Consider the following 19,624-nt stretch of genomic DNA (forward strand, 5'->3'; position numbering starts at 1 on the left):
GCGAGGGGAGCCGCGGGACACAACGCTTCCCGCACGGGCCCGTCCCGGTCCCCGTCCCGCTGGCACTGCCCGGGCTGAGCCGCACCGCAGGGGGTGGGCGCTCAGCTCCCCCCGCTCCCGAGTGAAGCCCTGAAGCTTCCTGCCCTCGCTGTGGGAGCGACGGACGAGGCTAAGGACGGCGCCCGTGCGAGGCTCCTGCATCCCGCGAGGGAGCGAGCCGCACCATGGGAAGAAGAGCTGCAAAATTGGGCAGACGCGGGGGAAAGTGGAGGTTAGGAGTTGCTCCGAGCAGGGGGGAGCTGCAGCAGTAAGGAGAGCCACGAGAAGGCAAACCAAAGGGGAGTGGAGGGTGCCGGATACACAGGGGCTAAAGAAATGTAGCAGTTGATTTTTTTCATAGATGGGGGAGATATACAACAAAGCAATTTTTTTTAAATCAGCTACTACGTGTATGCGTGCGTGGATGTTAGTTGATCTTACGGTGTATATTGTGATCTATGTTCAATTATGTATGTGCTCCTCAGAGAGGTGCTGAATCCTTGTTTAAAGTCGATAGGAGATAGAGGTGCTCGGCAGCTCTCTGGTCAGGCTCCACAAGAACCTCGGTTCTCGTTGAGCCTGAACTGTGTGTAAGATGATTTAATTGGTATATTTGGTCCTGTGTATGTGTGTAAATATTGCAGTGTTTGAAATCAGTGTTTACAGCGATGACTTAGAACACTGACATCTGCATAATTGCCATGAACTGCATTTTTACTATTATTTCTCTTTATTTGTAAGCTTACAATGTCATTACCTGCAAAGAGATGTGGTAGACCCCCTGTACTGTCCTGCTTGGAAAAGAAAAAGAGGAAGCAAAGTCTGGATAGAAGAAGAGGGAAAACAAGAATCTATGTGGGAAATCATATTGATAGATGGTTGACGCTTAAGGAAAAATTGGATTTCAGAAATGATGCAGAAGTTGCAGGATTTTTACTAGATTTGTAAGTAAAATATCACCACATCTTATTACAATTAAATGAACCAAAGACTATTCTCAAAGTTAATTTAATACCAAATATATTTTTGTAATACAGATATGACAACTATGACCCATTGTCTAAAGCATCAATATGTTCCCTGCCTGAAGATGTGAGAAGAATTACAGTGAAAGGGGAAAGAGGGTTGCCAGATGACACTTCTTTAATAGCAGCGGATGGAACGTTAGTATCATTCTCTGTTTTTACATGATTGGTATAAACAAAATTTAATTTGTGCTTAAAAGATCACAGGAAAGTCTTTTTAATTACAGTTCAGAGAGTTTATGTACAGAAAAATTGGCAGCCCATTTTAATAAAATTGGAAACCTCAGAATGTGCACAAAAGAGGTGCTGGACTTCCCATTATCTATAGATTTTAGAACTTTTAATGATATCTATAGAATTTTAATGATATTTCAAAGTTAAATATATTCCTTCAGAATGCTTGAAGAGAATAAATGTAGAAGTAAGCAATATTAATTAATACGCATATTTCTGTGCTACAGGTATGACAATGATGACCAGTTGTCTAAAGAATCTACTTGTTCTGGACCCGAAGATGTAAGAATCATAACTGTGAAAGAAGAGAGGGATTTGCCTGATGACTGTTCAACTGAGACTGATGACACGTTAGTGACACTCTTACTTTTGCATGTTTTATATCTGAATATATTATTTTGCATCAGTTTATTATCACTTTTAATTTTGCTTATTAGAAACCCATACCATTCATGCTCTTATCTCTTATTTAAAAACAAATTGAATGTTTTTGGATGGTCCAGATGAGGGGAAAACCTGAAGTACGTTGTGGGAAAGTTGAAAACCTCAAGGGGCACACACAGCAAACCTGCATCTCTGTTTGCTGCCTTCCATAATTGTATGTAAAGCTCACTGACATAACAAGAAAATATAGTGTCTCAGGTATTTTACAGTGAAATTGTGAGTAAATTTTGATACTTGTAGCAGAATGCAGCCTGCAGACTAATGCAGTTATTGTGTGTGCAGTTAAATTTGCTCAAAAGACAAATGTTTCATTGTCGCCTGTTTTGGAATGATATTACATACAAAGTGACATGTTAACCTATCTAAAATAGTGCTGTGTTCTTCGAGGCAACCACACCATCAGTCGACTCTACTGATTTCTTTTACTGCAATACCAACAGTAACTGAGGCATTCACAGTTGAGATCAAAGGAGCCTCAAATAGGTATGCTTGTCCATTACTCTTTCTTTAGGTTTCAATTATCCACAACAGCGTTACTGAATACTTTAATTTGGTCCATATTTTAGTTACCTAACTTTCTTTAAAAATGTATTTTTAATGTGTGCAGGGGACACTGAGAGCCTAGGACATTACAATGGCATTGCATGGTGTGTCCAAACCCCTCGCTAATATGGTGAAGTACGTAAGGCATGAAGCATGTGTTTGCATGAATCTTAATTTCCACTATTCTTTTTTGTAATTTTTTTAACTTTTCCTACTTTGATTTTGACAGATTAACTAACTGGAGTTTCTGAAAGTGAGTCCTCTTGTGATTCAGAAGAATGTTTGGAAAAATGGAGTGAATTGCAAAATCAGTGAAGTGGATAAATTCAAGTACATTCAAGTTGGCATCTTATTCTGACAACAGAACTTCAGTTTGCTTTAGAAAGCAGCAAGGATCTAAGATTGACTTTGTGAGATTGATATATCATGGGTAAGTGAAACTTTCTATGGAATACTTGTTTTATGGCCTTTTAGTATGTCAGAAATATTGTACAAATTGGTTGATCATCATTAAAATTTTCTTATAGCCTAGTATTAGGTAGGTATACAGTACTTTGGAACAATCTTATAATCTTCATCTATATAAAGATTAATATATGAATTAATATTACTCCAGTGCTTTGAAATGGAAAATGCTGGACAAATGATTGTTAATAAACAGGCCAGGTCACTAGGCATATGCATGCTCAAAGCAAAGAAATGTTAGCTATGTTTAAGAACTAGGAAAGTTAGAAATATAGGTGAAGTCTCTCATTTATGGAACAAGAAGTATTTTAGGTAATTACAAACTACCTAAGAATATTTATTTAATTGGATCACTTGAATGGCTGACCATGGATGTTTTTTGTAGAAAAATACTATCTTTATATCTTAGGTACATATATAGCTCTCATTATTTTAGTATCTGATCGCCTCACAATCTTTAATATATGTTTCCTCACAACTTGCCTGTGAGGTGGGCAGTACTGTTATCCTATATTACAGATGCGTGAAACTGAGGCACGGGGAGACCAAGTGAGTTGCCCAGAGAAACACAGTACATCTATGGTAGAACAAGGGATTGAACCTAGATCTCCCAAGTCTGAGGCTAGCATCCTAACCAATAAAGCAGTGATATCTTAGATGGATATGAGAGCTATTAAGATGTTTCTCTGGCAGCCTCATAGAGGAGAATTCTGTTCACCTTTTGAAAAATGTGATGATGGATATTTTAATGGACAAAGAATATTGGCACTGGCAATCTTTTCTCTGGTTTGAAAGGTCTGAGAATGTACTTCCTAGTGAAGGGTGGGTAGGCAGGCAAGTATTTCCTGCTTCTCTGGGAGTGTAATGCCCTGTTGAGTTTCCTGTCAGCCTTTGAATATGTAGGATATATTTTCATTATATGCAGGTATGAGTGTGGGGTAATTTTAATGTAAAGCAGTATCCATATAGTGAGTTCTCATTGTGGGTGCTTAACTACACCATAATACTAGTTTATTTAACAGTATTACAGCAGTTTGTCTTCCAAGCACTCTAATTAGTTAATTTTGGAAGCAAACTATTTGACCACTACCTTTCAGAGATCCCGGGGGTAGCTCTGCAGCTCATAGGCCTTCTCAGCAACTTTAATGATTTTTTTTTTCTGTCTTGCTTTTGGAATCCCATCCATCCGACTTGATTTTAGCTTTTGGGGTGGGGTCTGAGTAATTGGGGGACTATTTTGGAGGAAGGACACTGTGTGAGGGAGTGGAACATTTGGGTTTAAAAGTGCTTGTCAGGCAAAGTAGCTGTTGGTCATTAATGGTAGCAATGCTTCTGCTACTGGAGGCTGAGAAAAGTTAAAGCAGGAATAGGGAAGAAGAGGTTCCAGTGTCTGAAAGGCTGCTTTGAGCAATAATGTATTACAGTGCTGCAGTTGAACACTTTCCCCTCGGTTGCTGGTTCTTTTCGAGCATGTATCCTCTGATCATTCTCAGTCTTAGAATTTTGGAATGCCAGCCATGTGACCACATTGGTTGCTTTCAAATCCATCTTTATAGCTCAATTACATTGAGTATAGGGCTATCCCAGTAAGTTTTAAGAAGCCATTTATTCTTCCTATTTGACACATCCTCTCAAAGAGGAGAGGAAGAAGATGGCCCTCCTGAGATAAAAGGGCTGTTTTTTTTCTGGGACTTAATCCTGGAACATAATGTTAAGTGGCTGTATATATCCAGACCAAATACCTTTTGTCCTCATGTTATACAGAGGTTTTTTTGCCTGAGCAATACTACAAATTAACAATCAGTTTGTTCAGTAATCCTGTTCCCACCAATGTCATAGTTATTGGTTTGGGTAAAAGCATATCTGTGAGATAAATTGGTGGTGCTCATTGGTACTGCTCATAGAGTAACATACTAATACTAAGCTATGTTTCTGGGTCCAGTTAATCCTGTCCATGCTGAAGTGGTTCTGGCAACAACTATTTAAATGGTTATTCCTAGACAATTTCCCTGACAGTTGTGGATTTTTTTTTCTGATAAACCACTCTCTCTATAGAATCCTCCTTCCCCAAGTAGTTTGTCTTTTTTTTTTTTTTTTTTGGAGGGCCAGGAAATTTCTGTCCAACTTCTTCAGTGAAATATGGTGACCACCACCATGTTTAAACAAAGTTCAGATCTTGGCAAACCAGCCAGTAGCCTACTAAGCTGGAGACTTAGTCTCCAACAGTGTGTGGGGAGGGGGATGCATTGCAGCTTCCTTGAAGTTCCAGTTATATTATTCCACCTTCATGAGGTTAAAATCTTTAGAATCAACACTCTGTTGAGATGAATGGAAATGGTTCCTATCACTCTTAGGGACATATTACACCCTACTCTGCAGCTATAGAGGACTCTTTTTGGCTCTGCCTACACTGAGGATTTTCTGAAATTCTCCCATCCTTCTCTGGGCAGTGTTAAATGATGTGATTAAAAATGCTCATAACCAGTCTGGAGTGATGGTGGGAGAATTTCTGAGAATCCTCAAAGTAAATAAGATCCACTAGCGGAAACACTGTAGTTCAACCTTGCGGGGGATGGGACAGGATTTTGGGGAGCCTGTATGAGAAATGAGCACCTCTTGGAACAGTGGGTATTTGGATAAGGTGCTGATGGATCTAGGTAACAGTGCGTCACTTCCACTCACACAGTATAGCAAATGATGTGGAGGAGGCTATTTTGTGGCTGTACAAACATCCACATGGTATTTCTGCTGCTGTACAGTGGCCTTGGGAATATGAAGGAAAAGAATGACTGTCAGCCCTAGAGAAATTCCCAATATTGGACCTGGCTACTCTGGCTGAGTGCAGAACTAGGATTTGAACTGAAGTCAGTTCACATCTCTAATCGTTTTGGATAGATTCAGTAAGACAACATAGCACTGGTTCAGATATGGAGGGGTATCTTTGCATCTTTAAAGGCTAGAAACTTTTTTTTTTTAAAGGCTTAAATTATGGAGAAAATTGATAAGATGCCCAGGTCACCAGGGAAAATTTCCTGATCACCACTGGCAAGTGGGTTATTTTTCAAGCCCTGGCAGTTTTTGCTAGCACACTTTCAGCTGAAGTGTAGTCAGTACCAAACACAGAAATTACGACTTGAAGTAAAATGAGCCCTGATGTATTCAGTTTCCTTTTTTCAGGCTATTTTATTAATATTTTTGCCTTGGAAAATGTTTGTAAATTGTATTTTCTATTACTATCATTTTTAAGTGAATGTGTAACTGTTTTTGTCCTTAGAAAAATAAGATGGGGTATTTAGTGTAAAATACAACAGTCATTGAGTTATTTTGATTGTAACAATATATGTTAAATTGTATTGAACCATAGCGAGAAGAAATATTGTGAAAGTGTAGAATACCAGTATGGCAAAAAGTATGTATTGCACATGCAAAAATGCAAATGAGTCATTACCAATGTAAATAGTTTAACATAATCCAAAAATAATTGGAAACAAATAATTCATGTAAAATTCCACTAACAAGTACTTGTATTAATATAACTTCAGTGAAAATGAAACTATATTTGTTATTTAGGTTTCTGAAGATCACAAAAAAAGCACCTTAATGATCATTGTCACATTACTTTTCAGGCTGGCCAACAAGAAGAATATCAAGCGTTTACATAATGGTGCTGAGACATTTTTGATCCCTTCTGGTTTTGCTGTGAGGATGTTATTTATTATGGAGAACTTATTGTAAGTTGTAGTATAAAATTCCATGTTAATTGTCAAGCAACAAATTAAAATTCATTAACTGAAACTTCATTGTGGTATGTTAACATTAATAAAGAGTGTGGAGTGTACTATTTCATTATGGAAATCCATAATGAAAACTGCATCAGGGTCAGACATGGCTCTTTAATGGGAAAGAGAAACAGCAAACTACACCAATACTAGTAGAATAACTTCTGATCAGCTTGAGAATGATGGCTTACTTTCTATAATCTTTGAACATTTTATTCACACACAAATATGTGGTGACAATGTTCAAATGACACTCTAGAAGCGGTGGTACCATCTGATGTTCATGTTTTCTTTCCTGTAATTTTCCCCCTGAAAGTCCTCTTCTTATGGAGCAGGTTCAATACATGCCTGGATTTTCTGCAGAGAGGCTGTGCACTGAATGATGAGTTTTGATAGCTAGTGATGACATGCATGTGCAAATACTTACTTTGATAAATTTCAGTGTGTTAATTATTTTGATCACTCATGTATTAGTTTTCATTTTATTAAAACCAAAATAGTGCTTTTTGAATCTTTGATTACTTATGTTTCAGTTACAAAGGCCATATCAGCATTGAACATCACAATAATTATTAAAGCTCAATAGAGTAGTATTGATTCTGTATATAATTGAGAGTTTGTGTGTAGTTACTAAATATGAATAATCCTGGAAAGTTTTCATCTGGCAATAGTGAACTAGGTATGTGTGTATGTTCAATATGTGCGTATAAAATGGCTTGGATTAAACTGTGAGCCTAACTGGCCAAAGAGAATGAAATCCTATAATCTTCCATCTAACACACTCATGGGGATTTAGGTGTTGATCCTGCATCCTTCAAGTCAATCAGAGCTTTTCCATTTACTTGAATGAGACCAGGATCAAGCCCTTAGAGACAAACTCTTCCAACTAGACCATTACACAAAATATGCTATTTTTAAAAGGCACTTTAGTTCAGCTGTTGTTACAAAGCAAATGCTACCCCTTTTTCTTTAACTCTTCTTTTGCTGGCTTTGAAGTACGGTAACACTGAGGAAATTCTGTGTCTTATTGAATAATATAAAATAACTATTGTCAAACGTTACATGGGCCACCAACTTGTTGAAATAAAACAGAAAGGGGTGGTATTTGTTGGAAACTTTCTATTGAGAAGGAATGTTTTAGCACTTTGTATTATATCTTTCTCTCTGTTCGTTCAAAATTTTGTCCCTGGCTGCCTGATGTTCAGTAATGCAAGCCTAATTGCTGACTTAGTCTGGCCTAGAAAAAATGGCATCTTTACTGGTGGCAGTCACTTCAATGATGAAAGAGCTTAAAGAAAGGTTTAGTCTTCAACTTAACTTTGTAAGTGGCATCATAGACAAAGGATTCAATACTCAGTGTGGTCCATCACACCCTGAAGCAAAACATACAAGGTCACCCTAGTGCACATAACTATCAAAGAGAATTTTGTCAGGGAACTCTGTCCCCATGTGGTGGCTGAGCACTGAACTACCATCCGCTTTTTCCAGACCTTATGCATTATAAATACATAATTGAAATATTTATACTGTTAAACTTATTATGGAAATAGACTGAAAATCACATGCACATTAAATCTTCAGTGTCAAGTTAAGCAAAATAATGGCTGTTTGGCTGATGAATAATATCTGAATATAGTATGGTCCATACACTTTACCTCACCTTACTGGTCAATTTTTCTTAAATTTCTATTGTAGAATATGCACTTGGAGTTGAAGGAAAGAGTAGATATTGCTTCATATTTTCTTCTGGACTGTTACAATATACTGTGATTATCTCTAGAAGTTGATACATAGTTGAATACTTTAAGTAGCAGGTTTTGGAGGGTAGAATACTGGACAGTGGTTTGGCCCAATGCATCAAGTAGAACAGTAAACTAGAGTACATGTTTAAGTACGAGGAAAAAAAAATCTTATCTGGCTGTAAAAGTTAGTTCTGCTGTTGTGCTACCAGTATATTAAGTAGAAAAGATTCATGGTCAAATGGCCATTTGAGCCAATATGTAACTAGTCTTCCAGGAACATTAAATGTAGATATATGACTACAGAGAACTTGTGAAAGGATGGAAGTTTCATCCATTTCTTAGGTATTAGTTTACAGTTGAAGTACCTAAGAAATGGATAAAACTTCCACCCTTTCACAGGATAGATCATCAGAATTTTTTCTAAACAACACATTTGAAGTGTTCCGTTTCATATGAACAGTTATTTAGCTACAGGGCAAAGCCACCACCAGTATGATTTTAAACAGGAAAAAAATCGTTTGCTATAGAGTGTTGGTTTTTTGAATGCAGCATTACTGTTGCAGTTGCTTTCTGTGTAGCCATAGGTCTTCTATTTCCTTTACTGGAATTCAGAAAGAGCTACTGAATCTTTTAAATGTAAGTGTTCTAGCTGTATTTAAACTGGGATACATTTGGAAACCTCCTTATAAATGCAGGTACACTTACCACTCATTTACATGGGAATTTGAATACAAAAATACAGAATTTCATAACTACTAAATTTGGTAGTTGTGTTCTTTCTCCTGTTTGCTTTGGCAAATAATTTTTTTCTTGTTTAAAACCATAAAATCTGTTGATATGAAATGGAATACTTCAAATATGCTTAGTTTAGAAATAATTATGATAATCTGTCCTGTATTTTATGAGATTTTCTTTTTTGGTTAATTATTGTAAAACTTCATGAGAACCGTTTTCTTTTTAATAGCTCTTGCCCTTTATTTAAAGTGTGGAATGATCAGCCCTGTAACATCACAACTGATGTCTGTATAGAATGGGAGTAGTTTTCTTTTATTTTCCCAACTTTAAAATAAACGTGTTTGGATGTCTACATTGTAGTTCTTGTGAGGAATAAGCAGTGGGAGCAGATACACCTTTTTGAAATGTAGGCGTATTCCTTTATACAGTAAAGAATAAAGAAAATAGGGTAGTTAATCAAAACTGTTTTTTATATAGAATGTACATCCATTTTTTGTGAGTCATTAACAATTCTGTTTCTATTATAAATGCCTATATTCAGGATTTATCATGCAGTCATAAATCAACAAGGGAAAACTAGTCACTCACATTACTTAGGATATATAATAGAGATATAGAAGTCTTTGGTTCTAGTTTCAGCTCTTCCATAGACTTGCTGGGTGATTTTTGTGGAAGTCAGTTTTCTTTCTGTGCCTCCATTTCTTCATCGATGCAATGGGAAGAATACCTACTATAGAGGAATTGTGAGGTTCAAGTGTGTTTTGAACCTTAGAAGAAAGGCACATTAGTACAAAGTATTTAGTAAATAAGGCTGAGCTCTAACCATGATTATTGTAGAAGTGGAAGCCAAGATTTTCCAAAGGTTACTAGTGATTTTCTTCGCTTTGATTTTTTGTGTGTACCCAGCTCAAGATACCTTAAAAGAGCCCCTTTAAAGTATGTCAAGTTGAGCACAGAAAATCGCTAGTCACTTCTGAAAATCTTGGTCAATGATTTTCATGTTCTAAATGTATGCTTGATAGGCCCTTCAGGATTTTTGTTATGAATGGCTGGATATAATAACACTTTAAAACAAATTTCCTTGCAAAGTTCGTCCATGGACTGCATGGAGGAGAACTGGTGGTTAGAGACAGCACTGCAGCTGTGCAATAAACCAGTTTACTTAATCACAGTGAGCTCTTAAATTCTAAAAAGCTTTTTTTGCATGCAGGAATTATGTAAAAGTTAATGTTAAGCAGGGAGTAGAGAGGAGGGAAAGGCTGTTTTTTTGCAGGGGCAGGGCGGGGGATGATTGGTGTTGGGAATAGTGGCGAGTTGGCATAGTAGGAAGTTTTGGACGGGGGGGCTATGATTGATGGCTTGAGAGGAGAAGCAGTTGTGTGTGAGGGTCAAGGAAGGAGAGGACTGTATGGGGGATCATTCTGTGTGGGCAGTGGGGTTTCGGTTTGGTGGGGTGGGAGATGAAGTAGAAGAGGAAGTGCAATCTGAATATTTTTATGGCTTGTTCTAAGCCACAACTACTTTCTAATTCCACTTCCTCTCCCTGTTCCAGAAACTGCTCTCCCATCCCCTCCACTCCTTAACAGAACTCCTGTTCTCCCTCACCACCATGATACCCAGAGTCTATGGTGAGTGGACATATGTGTGGAATTCACCTGGGGTGTTAAGAAATAGACTAGGCAACTTCTAGGAGTGAAAGTAGCTGGTGGATCTAAGCAGTTCTCATTTCATTTCTTTTCAAATGTAATTTACCTTATATTGAATAAGAGTAATAACTTGGATGTAAAATTTAAAAACTGCTCTACATGTGATATGTCATCAAAATGTTTGCGAAAGAATTTTGGAGTTTGTGGTGATGCTGGTTCTTTAGTAACAAGGCTCAAATGTTTATATTGAAATGCTTTCTCTACCAAAGTTACTAAATCTGACCAAAAAGTATTATGGAAAATTCACTTGTCCTCTGAAGTTGTTGTATTTTATATATGGAACTAAATCAGTTATTAATATGTGAAATGCAGCTGTTTTAGTATTGCTTTATGTGCAATAGTCAATGAAACGATAGGCTTGTTTATTTGTGTATAAACACACTCCAATTTCTTTTATTTTGGAAAGCTGGAATGGTTTTACAAAGAATAGGATGCAGCATGTGCACTCATCTTGCTTTACTATATTCTTTTCTCTTTGCCCTTTTCACCACTACTGTAACAAAGTTTAAAAAAAAGACATAACTTGTCAGCATAAGAGTAGTTTTCTTTTATTTTCCCAACTTAAAATAAACATGTTTGGATGTCTGCATTGTGCAGGTATAAAAAAATACTGAATTTAGATACTTTTTTAGCATGTGCACAACAAACTGTCTGCACAAGTATATGTAACAAGTGTTTTATGAATTTTCAGATATACTGCAAGGGCCTTAATTTCCCAGGCATTTAGGGAGAGCATGGGCTGCGCTGGTTGGGGTTGAATACGATGTCTGCTGTTGAGACATCTTATTTTGTTTTTAAGTATATTTGGTGCATTGATTATTCCACATTTATATCACTGTGAAAACTGTGTAGGAGCTCACAGAGCATGGGGTTGCATACCTTGTTATAATATCTCCATATTTATATGGATATGGAAATATTAATGATATAGTGAAGGTTGATTTCTCCTTACATTATTTCATCACATTCTAACCACAATAAGTGGAAACTTGCGTGCAGGATCCTCTGCCAGGACAAAACTCTTTCTAGGTAGTTTAAGGAGAAACTGGCCAAGGCATTTTTGAAACATGGGTGTTCTGACTACTTGAAATTTCTTTGTTTTCCCCCTTTGCAGCTCAAAGTCATTAGAATATCAGAGGGAATTTCAAAAAGGGAGAAGCACTTATGACTAATTTTTGGGTGGATGGAGGCTCTAACTATTTTGGGGCTAGATTGTAGATTGCCCCTTATGCAGCTGTGCAGTGTGGTTGGAAGCATAAGTTACTTCTTCCCCCTTGCACTTCCTGCATGGGTAGGATAGAGTTGCAGCTCCCATGCATGTGGGTGTGCAGGTTCTATTGCTAAGTGACTTCTGCCTAGGGCAAGCTTCCCCTCAAAAAAGGGGGAGGAGTAGGGAAGATCATGGCTTTGCCCCCATCCACGCCTGCTAGCTTTGCTGTCCAGCCTTAGTGGGAGAGGGGAGGGAGGGAAAGATAGGAGTGTGACACACCGCTTAGTGGTGTGTCATAGATTTCATTCCCTGTAATACACCCACAGAGGTCTCGGAGAACTCTTTACAATGCTGTGCCAACACAAGGCTATGGCTTAATGCCACAGGTGAGCCCTTATTTAAAGGGTGAGGGAGTCCAGCTTGATTTTGGTGGAGTTCTTATCTGGCACATATAATGCAAGCATTATACATTCATAAACGTACATGGATCTGATGCAAGCTACAAAATATGTGCGTAGATCCGATGCATGTATTGTCTGTGCTGGGTGCATGCATGTATTCTAAAAATGTGTGTAACGCTGCATGTAACTTTATGCCTGAACATCAGACAGCTGCAATGCTAATAGTAGGAACTATAAATCCACAAAAATAAGCTTTGATAATGTAGGCAGAATATATCACACCAAATGGTCCTTAATTAACCCACTAAAATATTAATATATCCACAGATTATGCTGGAAGAGCTAAAAAGCCTGCCTATTGAAATCCATATGAATGCCTTATACATGGGCATAACCAATTCCAAATGAAAAAGTTGGATCATTATCTTGCCACATCCTGAACCTTTTGATATTGTATTGACACTTTACTAGTTTATGACAACTGTGGAAGTATTCAGCTTTAATTTTGTACATGAATAGCTTGGCTAATTACTTGTTGCTTGTGAACTATGAAGTATTGCTTAGTTCAAGATAGCTGCAGTAGCAGCAACATGTAAGCTTTTCAGAACAGGGACTTCTCTTCAGATATGTGTAGAAAGCACGTAGTACATAGTGGGTGGTGCTGTAATCCGTATAACTAATCTTTCAGGCTATTTATACAGTAGTCTGTAGTTGAAAATACACTGGATTTAAGATGTCCACAGGAAATTCTGTGTGCTCTTCTTACAAGACTGAAAATAAGTACAACTGACCTATCAAAGCGTTCAGCGTATTAGATGGTGACAATCTGGTGTATCACAGATGCTATATGTGAGGATCATGTACTTCTATTTAAGATACATCTACAAAAACCACAAGCTTGAGTCTTAATAAAAATTCCAGGGAGATTCCTAAAACAGTTTAGATTTAAGATATCCAGAGTTGGCAAACTTCTTAAAATCCTTAGTTACACTTTCAAGATTGACTAGGACCAATCCCCTGAGGTATAAGACTCTCAGGATTTGTCAAACTGAGATACAAATATCAAACTTGCATGTGCCACAAATGGCGGGGGCCTAGAGTGCTGGTCATAGGGGATCGAGAAAAGGTGGTTTGGATGACTCCAGCTGTGCATTTCCAGATTTTCAAACTTCTTATAATTGAACCTTAACTTGTTGCTTCTTGACATTACACATTTTTTTTAATTCAATAGTGCTCTCCAAATTGTTTTCCTCTTAATTTTGTTACTTTTCTTTTTAAACCATAACTCCAGTTTAGGATTTTTTTGTCTTGTCATTTGATATAGTTCCTTGGGTTTTTCGGTTCTGTGGAAATATACATTCAGAAAATTCCAGGGTACACTCTTCTGATCCTAAATATTGTTGTTGCATATGTGCACAATATTTCTATAAGCTTCTACTACATGTAGCATATGCTCTGTAATTATGCAAGCTATTGTCTTAAGGTAAGATTTTAAATTATGACTATTTAATATTGTCTAGATAATGCTTTTTTTGTAATAAAAAAAAACCCCTTAGTTATTCCAGTCTAAGATAGTTAATGCCAAACCTTTCAGTCATTTACAAAAACAATTGGAAGGAGCGGTAGCTTAGGTAACTTTTGTATTGTTGTGGTCCTTTAGACCAAGGGTTCTCAAACTCCATTGCACCAGGACCCCCTTCTGACAACAAAAATTACTACATGCCCCCAGGAGCGGGGACCAAAGCTTGAGCCCACTTGAGTCCGCTGCCATGGGCGTGGGGGGCCAAAGCTCAAGAGCTTCGGCTTTAGCTCTGGGCAGTGGGGCTCAGGCTTTGGCTTTGGTCCCGGCAAGTCTTAACGCCAGCCCTGGCGACCCCATTAAAACAGGGTCACGACCTACGGTTTGAGAACCGCTGCTTTAGACAAATACATGTGCTAACTTTCAGTGACCAATTAAAAATAGTAGTAGAAACTTAGTACTATTAAGGATCCGATTTTAAAATGACAAACTTCAGGAAATAAAAAGAATAATGCTGCCGTTTTCTGAGCATTATGAGTAACAGATATAATGCTGACAGCTTGTATTAACCAGGTTGCATAGGGCATTCAGCAAAGAAATATCTTAGCTAATTTTTTTGTAATTCCTTTATTTCTGCCTCTTGAAATCCTTTGGCAATTACTAATTTATTAAAGACACTTTAGATCGTTCTGCATCATGAATTGCACAGGATCTCTGGTATCAATTAAGTTAATGAACTGTTTATTTTAGTGTCTTGATTAAACTGGGAAGTCAGAGCTCTTGGAAAGAATTTAAGTTAATGAACACTTTGTGCTAAATGACCCTTTCTCTCCTCACACCCTCCCCCGAAAAAAAAAAGCCTGGTTAGTGGTGCAATTCAGTGGATGTTTTAGGGTTTAAGTCAACTTTAATTTCAGCTTTCCAGATCCCCTTTTAAGATTGGAATGTCAATTAGATATTTATTATTTAAAGAGGTAGGATGATTTCCAAAATTCAACCTCCCCCCTTTAGAAATGACACCTTTTGTTCTAAAATATCTTCCTTGCATTGTAAAAACATCCAAAAAAAAAAAAAGTTACAGCAGTGTTAACATTCCATATCAGGAGTTGGACAACTCAGACAATAACAAATCCAGGATGATGTTTATAGATGAATGCACTCCCATTGCACAGTCCATCAACTCTCTGTTGTCAGCTCCTTTCCTGTGAACCAGAAGGGAACTGAAATTGACTAAAATCCTGCTTTCCAAATGTCTGAATGTAAGATTCTTACCAACTTCAGCCCCTGCTGGCTCTGAATCATGGAGCCGCAGTGATAAGTGATAAATGGTGTAGCATGTATCTGTGATCCTGGTACATACTGAGTTTTGTTTGTGTTGCTTATTAAAGCCCTGGTTTAGGAGAAGTTATTGCAGCTCCTGGTTTGGAGTAATAGTCTGCCTTTCTTATAAGAGAAATTAGTATCTAAAAATGTAGAATTTTGGGGGGTGATTTTTTTTTTTTTTAAATATTAGATTTTTGGGTCTGTTGACACTGATGGGCTTCTAATATTTTGTGTATAATAGATATACAGCATATGGAACATGATATGTATGTCTAAGCTTCAGAAAAATAAAAAGTTGTGAAAATCCTAAAGCAAAAATGGAATGTGTAAAGGTAGCCCGAAAATGAGTCCTGGGTAAAAACTATGGTAAGCATGCTCTTATGATTTGTATCTCTTTGCTTTTTGTTTAATCAAAACAGAGCATGAATGATTGAGAAGGAGCATGCACAAGTCTTGCAGTAGCATGCACAAGACTTTATATGGTATGTCTACACTGCAACGTAAGCCCCTGCTTGAGCTTGGGCTCGGGCTCAAGCCTAACTCCCCTTTGCATCTGCAGTGCAACTGTGCTAACCCAGGGTCCCAGGGCTCAGACCCAGGGTCCCAGGACTCTGCAGGGCTGGAGGGTCCAAGCACAAGTCAAGCTGAGATCCAGGGTCCCAGCCCTATTGATTTGTAGTGTAGATGCAGCCCCGCTTTACTCAGGTCCTGAGAGTCTGCCAGAAGTACCACAATTCCATGGGACAGTTTCCTTAAGTCCCCTCTTAGTCCCAACAATCTACAATCCACTGTATTGAAAATGGAAGCCACACCCCTTGGTGAATGGCAGCAGCTCAGCTAATCGTTAACCCAGGGGTCGGCAACCTTTCAGAAGTGGTGTGCCGAGTCTTCATTTATTCACTCTAATTTAAGGTTTCACATGCCAGTAATACATTTTAACGTTTTTAGAAGGTCTCTTTCTATAAGTCTATAATATATAACTAAACTATTGTTGTATGTAAAGAAAATAAGGGTTTTAAAATGTTTAAGAAGCTTCATTTAAAATTAAATTAAAATGGAGAGCCCCCCCCCCCCCCGGACGGGTGGCCAGGACCTGGGCAGTGTGAGTGCCACTGAAAATCAGCTCGCGTGTTGCCTTCGACACGCGTGCCATAGGTTCCCTACCCCTGCGTTAACCCATTCTCTTCTGATCACCAAACTGAAAGCACAGTATTAGAGAACCTCCTGGGTTTGCAATGGAAAGTAAGCCAATCAAGCTTTTTTCAAAGTGAGCTGCTTCATGGTCATGGGAGCACAGCCAAATTTTGGTGAATTTCTGATGTAAAGCAAGTAAAACTGTGGACTTCAGCAAAAGCACCAAAAATGACCACACATACTAGCAGGTAGCTAGAAAGCTAGCAGATCTGCAGATTGTCTGGACAGGTGATCAATGCAGGGAGTGCATTAAGAGGCTGAAGAGCGAGTAGCTGAAGACCAGGGACTAGAACCACACCTTGGGCAATTGTTCAACAACATGCCCACTTTATGATGACTTTGACAAGGTTCTGGGCACTGTGCCCAACACAGAGCCAACCATATTTCATGAAGATCTTGTCAGTCAGGATGGTGCCCTCTTGGTCACTGAATCCAGCATGGAGACTGATGGGAGCCAGCATTAGGCTCCCAGTAAGGAGCATGAAGTGACTCTTTTAATGAAATCATTCCGAGAGCAGGCTGTGGATCAGGATCAACAGCAAATTCTTGGTCCCTACTTAGAAGAACTGTTTGATTCCCCCTGCCCTGAAGGAACAGCCCTTTGCTGAATCTATAGAAAACTTGGTGGAGAGAGAAGCCACCCCAGAGCCCGGTAAGTGTATGACTGAAACATACAGTTTATTATTACAGTAGCGGGAGGGATTTCTGCTGTAAGAAGCAATGCAAAAATGATAAGCCCCGGCTAGCAGTGTGCAGCCACCAATGGCAGATTGTATCACAGTGCCTTGGTGTCTCCACTTCCACCACTACGTGGAGTTCAAAATGACAACTTGGAATTTCAAACTTCATAAACAGCTGTTATTTTAACTGTTAAGTCACAGATGTTTGCTAGGGTCATTCATGTTTTCCTTTCAGTAATAAATTTGCCACTCTGTAATCACTCCTCCGGGGTCCATGGAGCAGCCTTTAAACAGTGAACTGAGTGTGTTGTATTTGGGAAACAGTATTCTATTTCCAAATTTAGTCCATTTCAGCTAGAGGTAATCCATGCAGTATGTGGGTCACAAAATCATTTCTCCAAAGTATGAGTGGGCTGCCAGTTTTTCCCCAGAACTATGCCGGGTGCGGGGTGGAGGAAAGCTGCAGATTTCAGAATGTTCGCGTGCAGCAATAACAGAGTAAGCCATATGTGAGCTAACACAGCATCATATTAATTCCCTCATGGCTTATGACCCAATCTTGGCTGCTGATAGCTGCAAACTTTTCCTGAAGCAGGACTCCAGATAGTCAATCACATTGCAGGGAAGGGTGTATTTTCTAGGCCCCCCCTTGTATAGCTGACTAGTCCACTCCAACAACAGATTTGCTGTTTAGTCACTATACATTTGAATACTTCAGCTGCATACACTGCAGGTTTCCCTCCAGGTGCTTCGAGTAACAGCTCCCTCTGCTAATAGGGTACCACAAGAACAGTTGTCTTTCACAATATGGAAGGCCTGAAATGACAGAAAAAGCCTTTTGCAGCAAGGGCACTATATACACCAGCCTTCTGCCCCCCATGGAAATTAAGAAAATGTTATGAAACACAAAAAAGGGTTATAATTTTAAACTTACCGTTGTTTCTGCACTTCTGTGATTGTGATTAACAAGGCTGTATCCAGAGACAGTCTGAGGACTGAAGCATCCCCTTCACATTATGTGTTAGTTCACTTTAGAAATATTACGTTTTGTCCTTGAGATTCCACAAAAATTAATTCTGTGCTCTAGCTTAGACAATTACCCCCTATTTCATGTCCTACTTCAGGACCCTCAACCTATGTATCGCCTGCTCTTTTTCAGGAACTCGATCCCTGGCTCAACGTACCTTCACATTCCAAAAGGAAGTGTTTCCATGATCAAGTTGATGTTCTTGAGAGGACAGACCAGCAGGTCCAGTACCAGAAGAAGAGTGACAAAAGACTGGAACAATGGCATGTTGACAGGCAGGAGGACAGGCTGAGGTTTGCTGTCCAGGTGGAGGACAGGTTTCAACTAGGGAGCAGGCACTTGCAAAGCAGTGCCTGGCATAGGAATGGCGGCTAAGGGAGGAGGACAATGCTCAACAGAGAGAACTGTTTCAGCAACTCCTGTCCATACTGGCTGCAAGAGTACTATCTCCAGCTGCCTCTCCAACTCCATGGCATGATGTTCCTGCAACATACCCTCAGTCCAGCAGTAACTTAGATAATTCTGTCAGGTGGCCTATGCATTCAGGACTCGTGAGTGGCTGGGCAGGGCAACTAAACCCTGTGCAGCCTTCCTTCATCAATCCCCCCTCTGGAGGAAACCTCCACCACCCCTGCCGCCTTCAAGTGGTGGAAATCTTCCTCTCCCCTCCCGCCCCCCCACACCACCACCACCACCAAGTGAGGGGGAAATGTGTAAAGAAGGGACAGGAGAATGTTGGGCCAGGGAACATGTAGTGATAGGGGGATTATGTCGTGTATTAACTATTTCCTGCCCTTTTGGATGTGTGGTTTTGGAATGGCAGCTGGCCTGCCCAACGCTGTGTGTTTTACTATTTTAGAACATGTTTACAAATAAAGCATGTTATATTTTCGAGAACGTTTATTGATATTGCATTGCATCGCATCATAGAATTATGGCTTGAGATAGTAAAGCTAAAATATGTTCAGGAGCAATTAATAGGTTTGCTTACCAATGCTTCTTTTATTTAGGTAAGGTACATCAATTCACATTTCAATAAACTGGCTGTACACCCATTCTGGTCTCCCCCACAACCAAGTTCATTATTCATCATGTAAAAAGCAACAGAGGGTCCTGTGGCACCTTTAAGACTAACAGAAGTATTGGGAGCATAAGCTTTCGTGGGTAAGAACCTCACTTCTTCAGATGCAAGATATTATTCATCATGTCATTCAGACTTACATTGCATGTGAATCAAGCCTACACCCCTCCCAAGCGCTGCCCACCTTCAAAATAATTAATAAGCCACTTTTTCCTCACAAGCACATTCCTAAAGGTACTATTCATCCTCTTCCTTTGGGCCATGCAAGTTCATAATGTGAGAACACAAAGCATCTGTGACTTCTGCTGCCCAGTGCAACCAGCTCCCACATGGTACCTGTACTTCCTGGTTGAGGGTACTGATCCAGTATCCCCTTGCTATCAGAGGTCCAGTCAGGGGGAAATAGCTCACCTCAGGCTTCGCAAAGGCTGTGAAGAGCACAGCAAGCCACAGTAATTGACATCGTTGATGACACTG

At 39.1% G+C, this 19,624-nt stretch overlaps 1 protein-coding gene across 2 annotated transcripts; it reads left to right on the forward strand.

The window, feature by feature from the left end:
* The first annotated feature begins 425 nt into the window (after positions 1–425).
* Positions 426–18,893, forward strand: LOC115271245. 2 transcript variants are annotated; one of them, XR_003899852.1, is made up of 5 exons: positions 1,562–1,648; positions 2,114–2,225; positions 2,350–2,420; positions 2,515–2,715; positions 6,377–6,545. XR_003899852.1 is itself a non-coding variant. In XM_029912138.1 (4 exons), exons 1-4 carry the CDS (start codon positions 787–789, stop codon positions 18,356–18,358), a joined length of 606 nt encoding a protein of 201 aa, XP_029767998.1. In that variant the 5' UTR covers positions 426–786; the 3' UTR covers positions 18,359–18,893. The 2 variants fall into 2 exon arrangements, 1 of the variants encoding a protein (XP_029767998.1); XM_029912138.1 differs by lacking the exons at positions 2,114–2,225; positions 2,350–2,420; positions 2,515–2,715; positions 6,377–6,545 and adding exons at positions 426–983; positions 1,077–1,202; positions 18,199–18,893 and having other exon boundaries at positions 1,526–1,648.
* Positions 18,894–19,624: the final 731 nt, after the last annotated feature.

This window comes from Terrapene carolina, unplaced genomic scaffold, assembly GCF_002925995.2.
Source record: "Terrapene carolina triunguis isolate 2854851 unplaced genomic scaffold, T_m_triunguis-2.0 Scaffold192, whole genome shotgun sequence".
Lineage (NCBI taxonomy): Eukaryota > Metazoa > Chordata > Testudines > Emydidae > Terrapene > Terrapene triunguis.

Coding starts and splice junctions, on each gene's coding strand:
- LOC115271245 (XM_029912138.1), top strand. CDS start 787: ATGTCATTACCTGCAAAGAGATGTGGTAGACCCCCTGTACTGTCCTGC. Junction 1,203..1,525: donor TTAATAGCAGCGGATGGAAC/GTTAGTATCATT, acceptor TCTGTGCTACAG/GTATGACAATGATGACCAGT. Junction 1,649..18,198: donor TCAACTGAGACTGATGACAC/GTTAGTGACACT, acceptor GCTCTTTTTCAG/GAACTCGATCCCTGGCTCAA.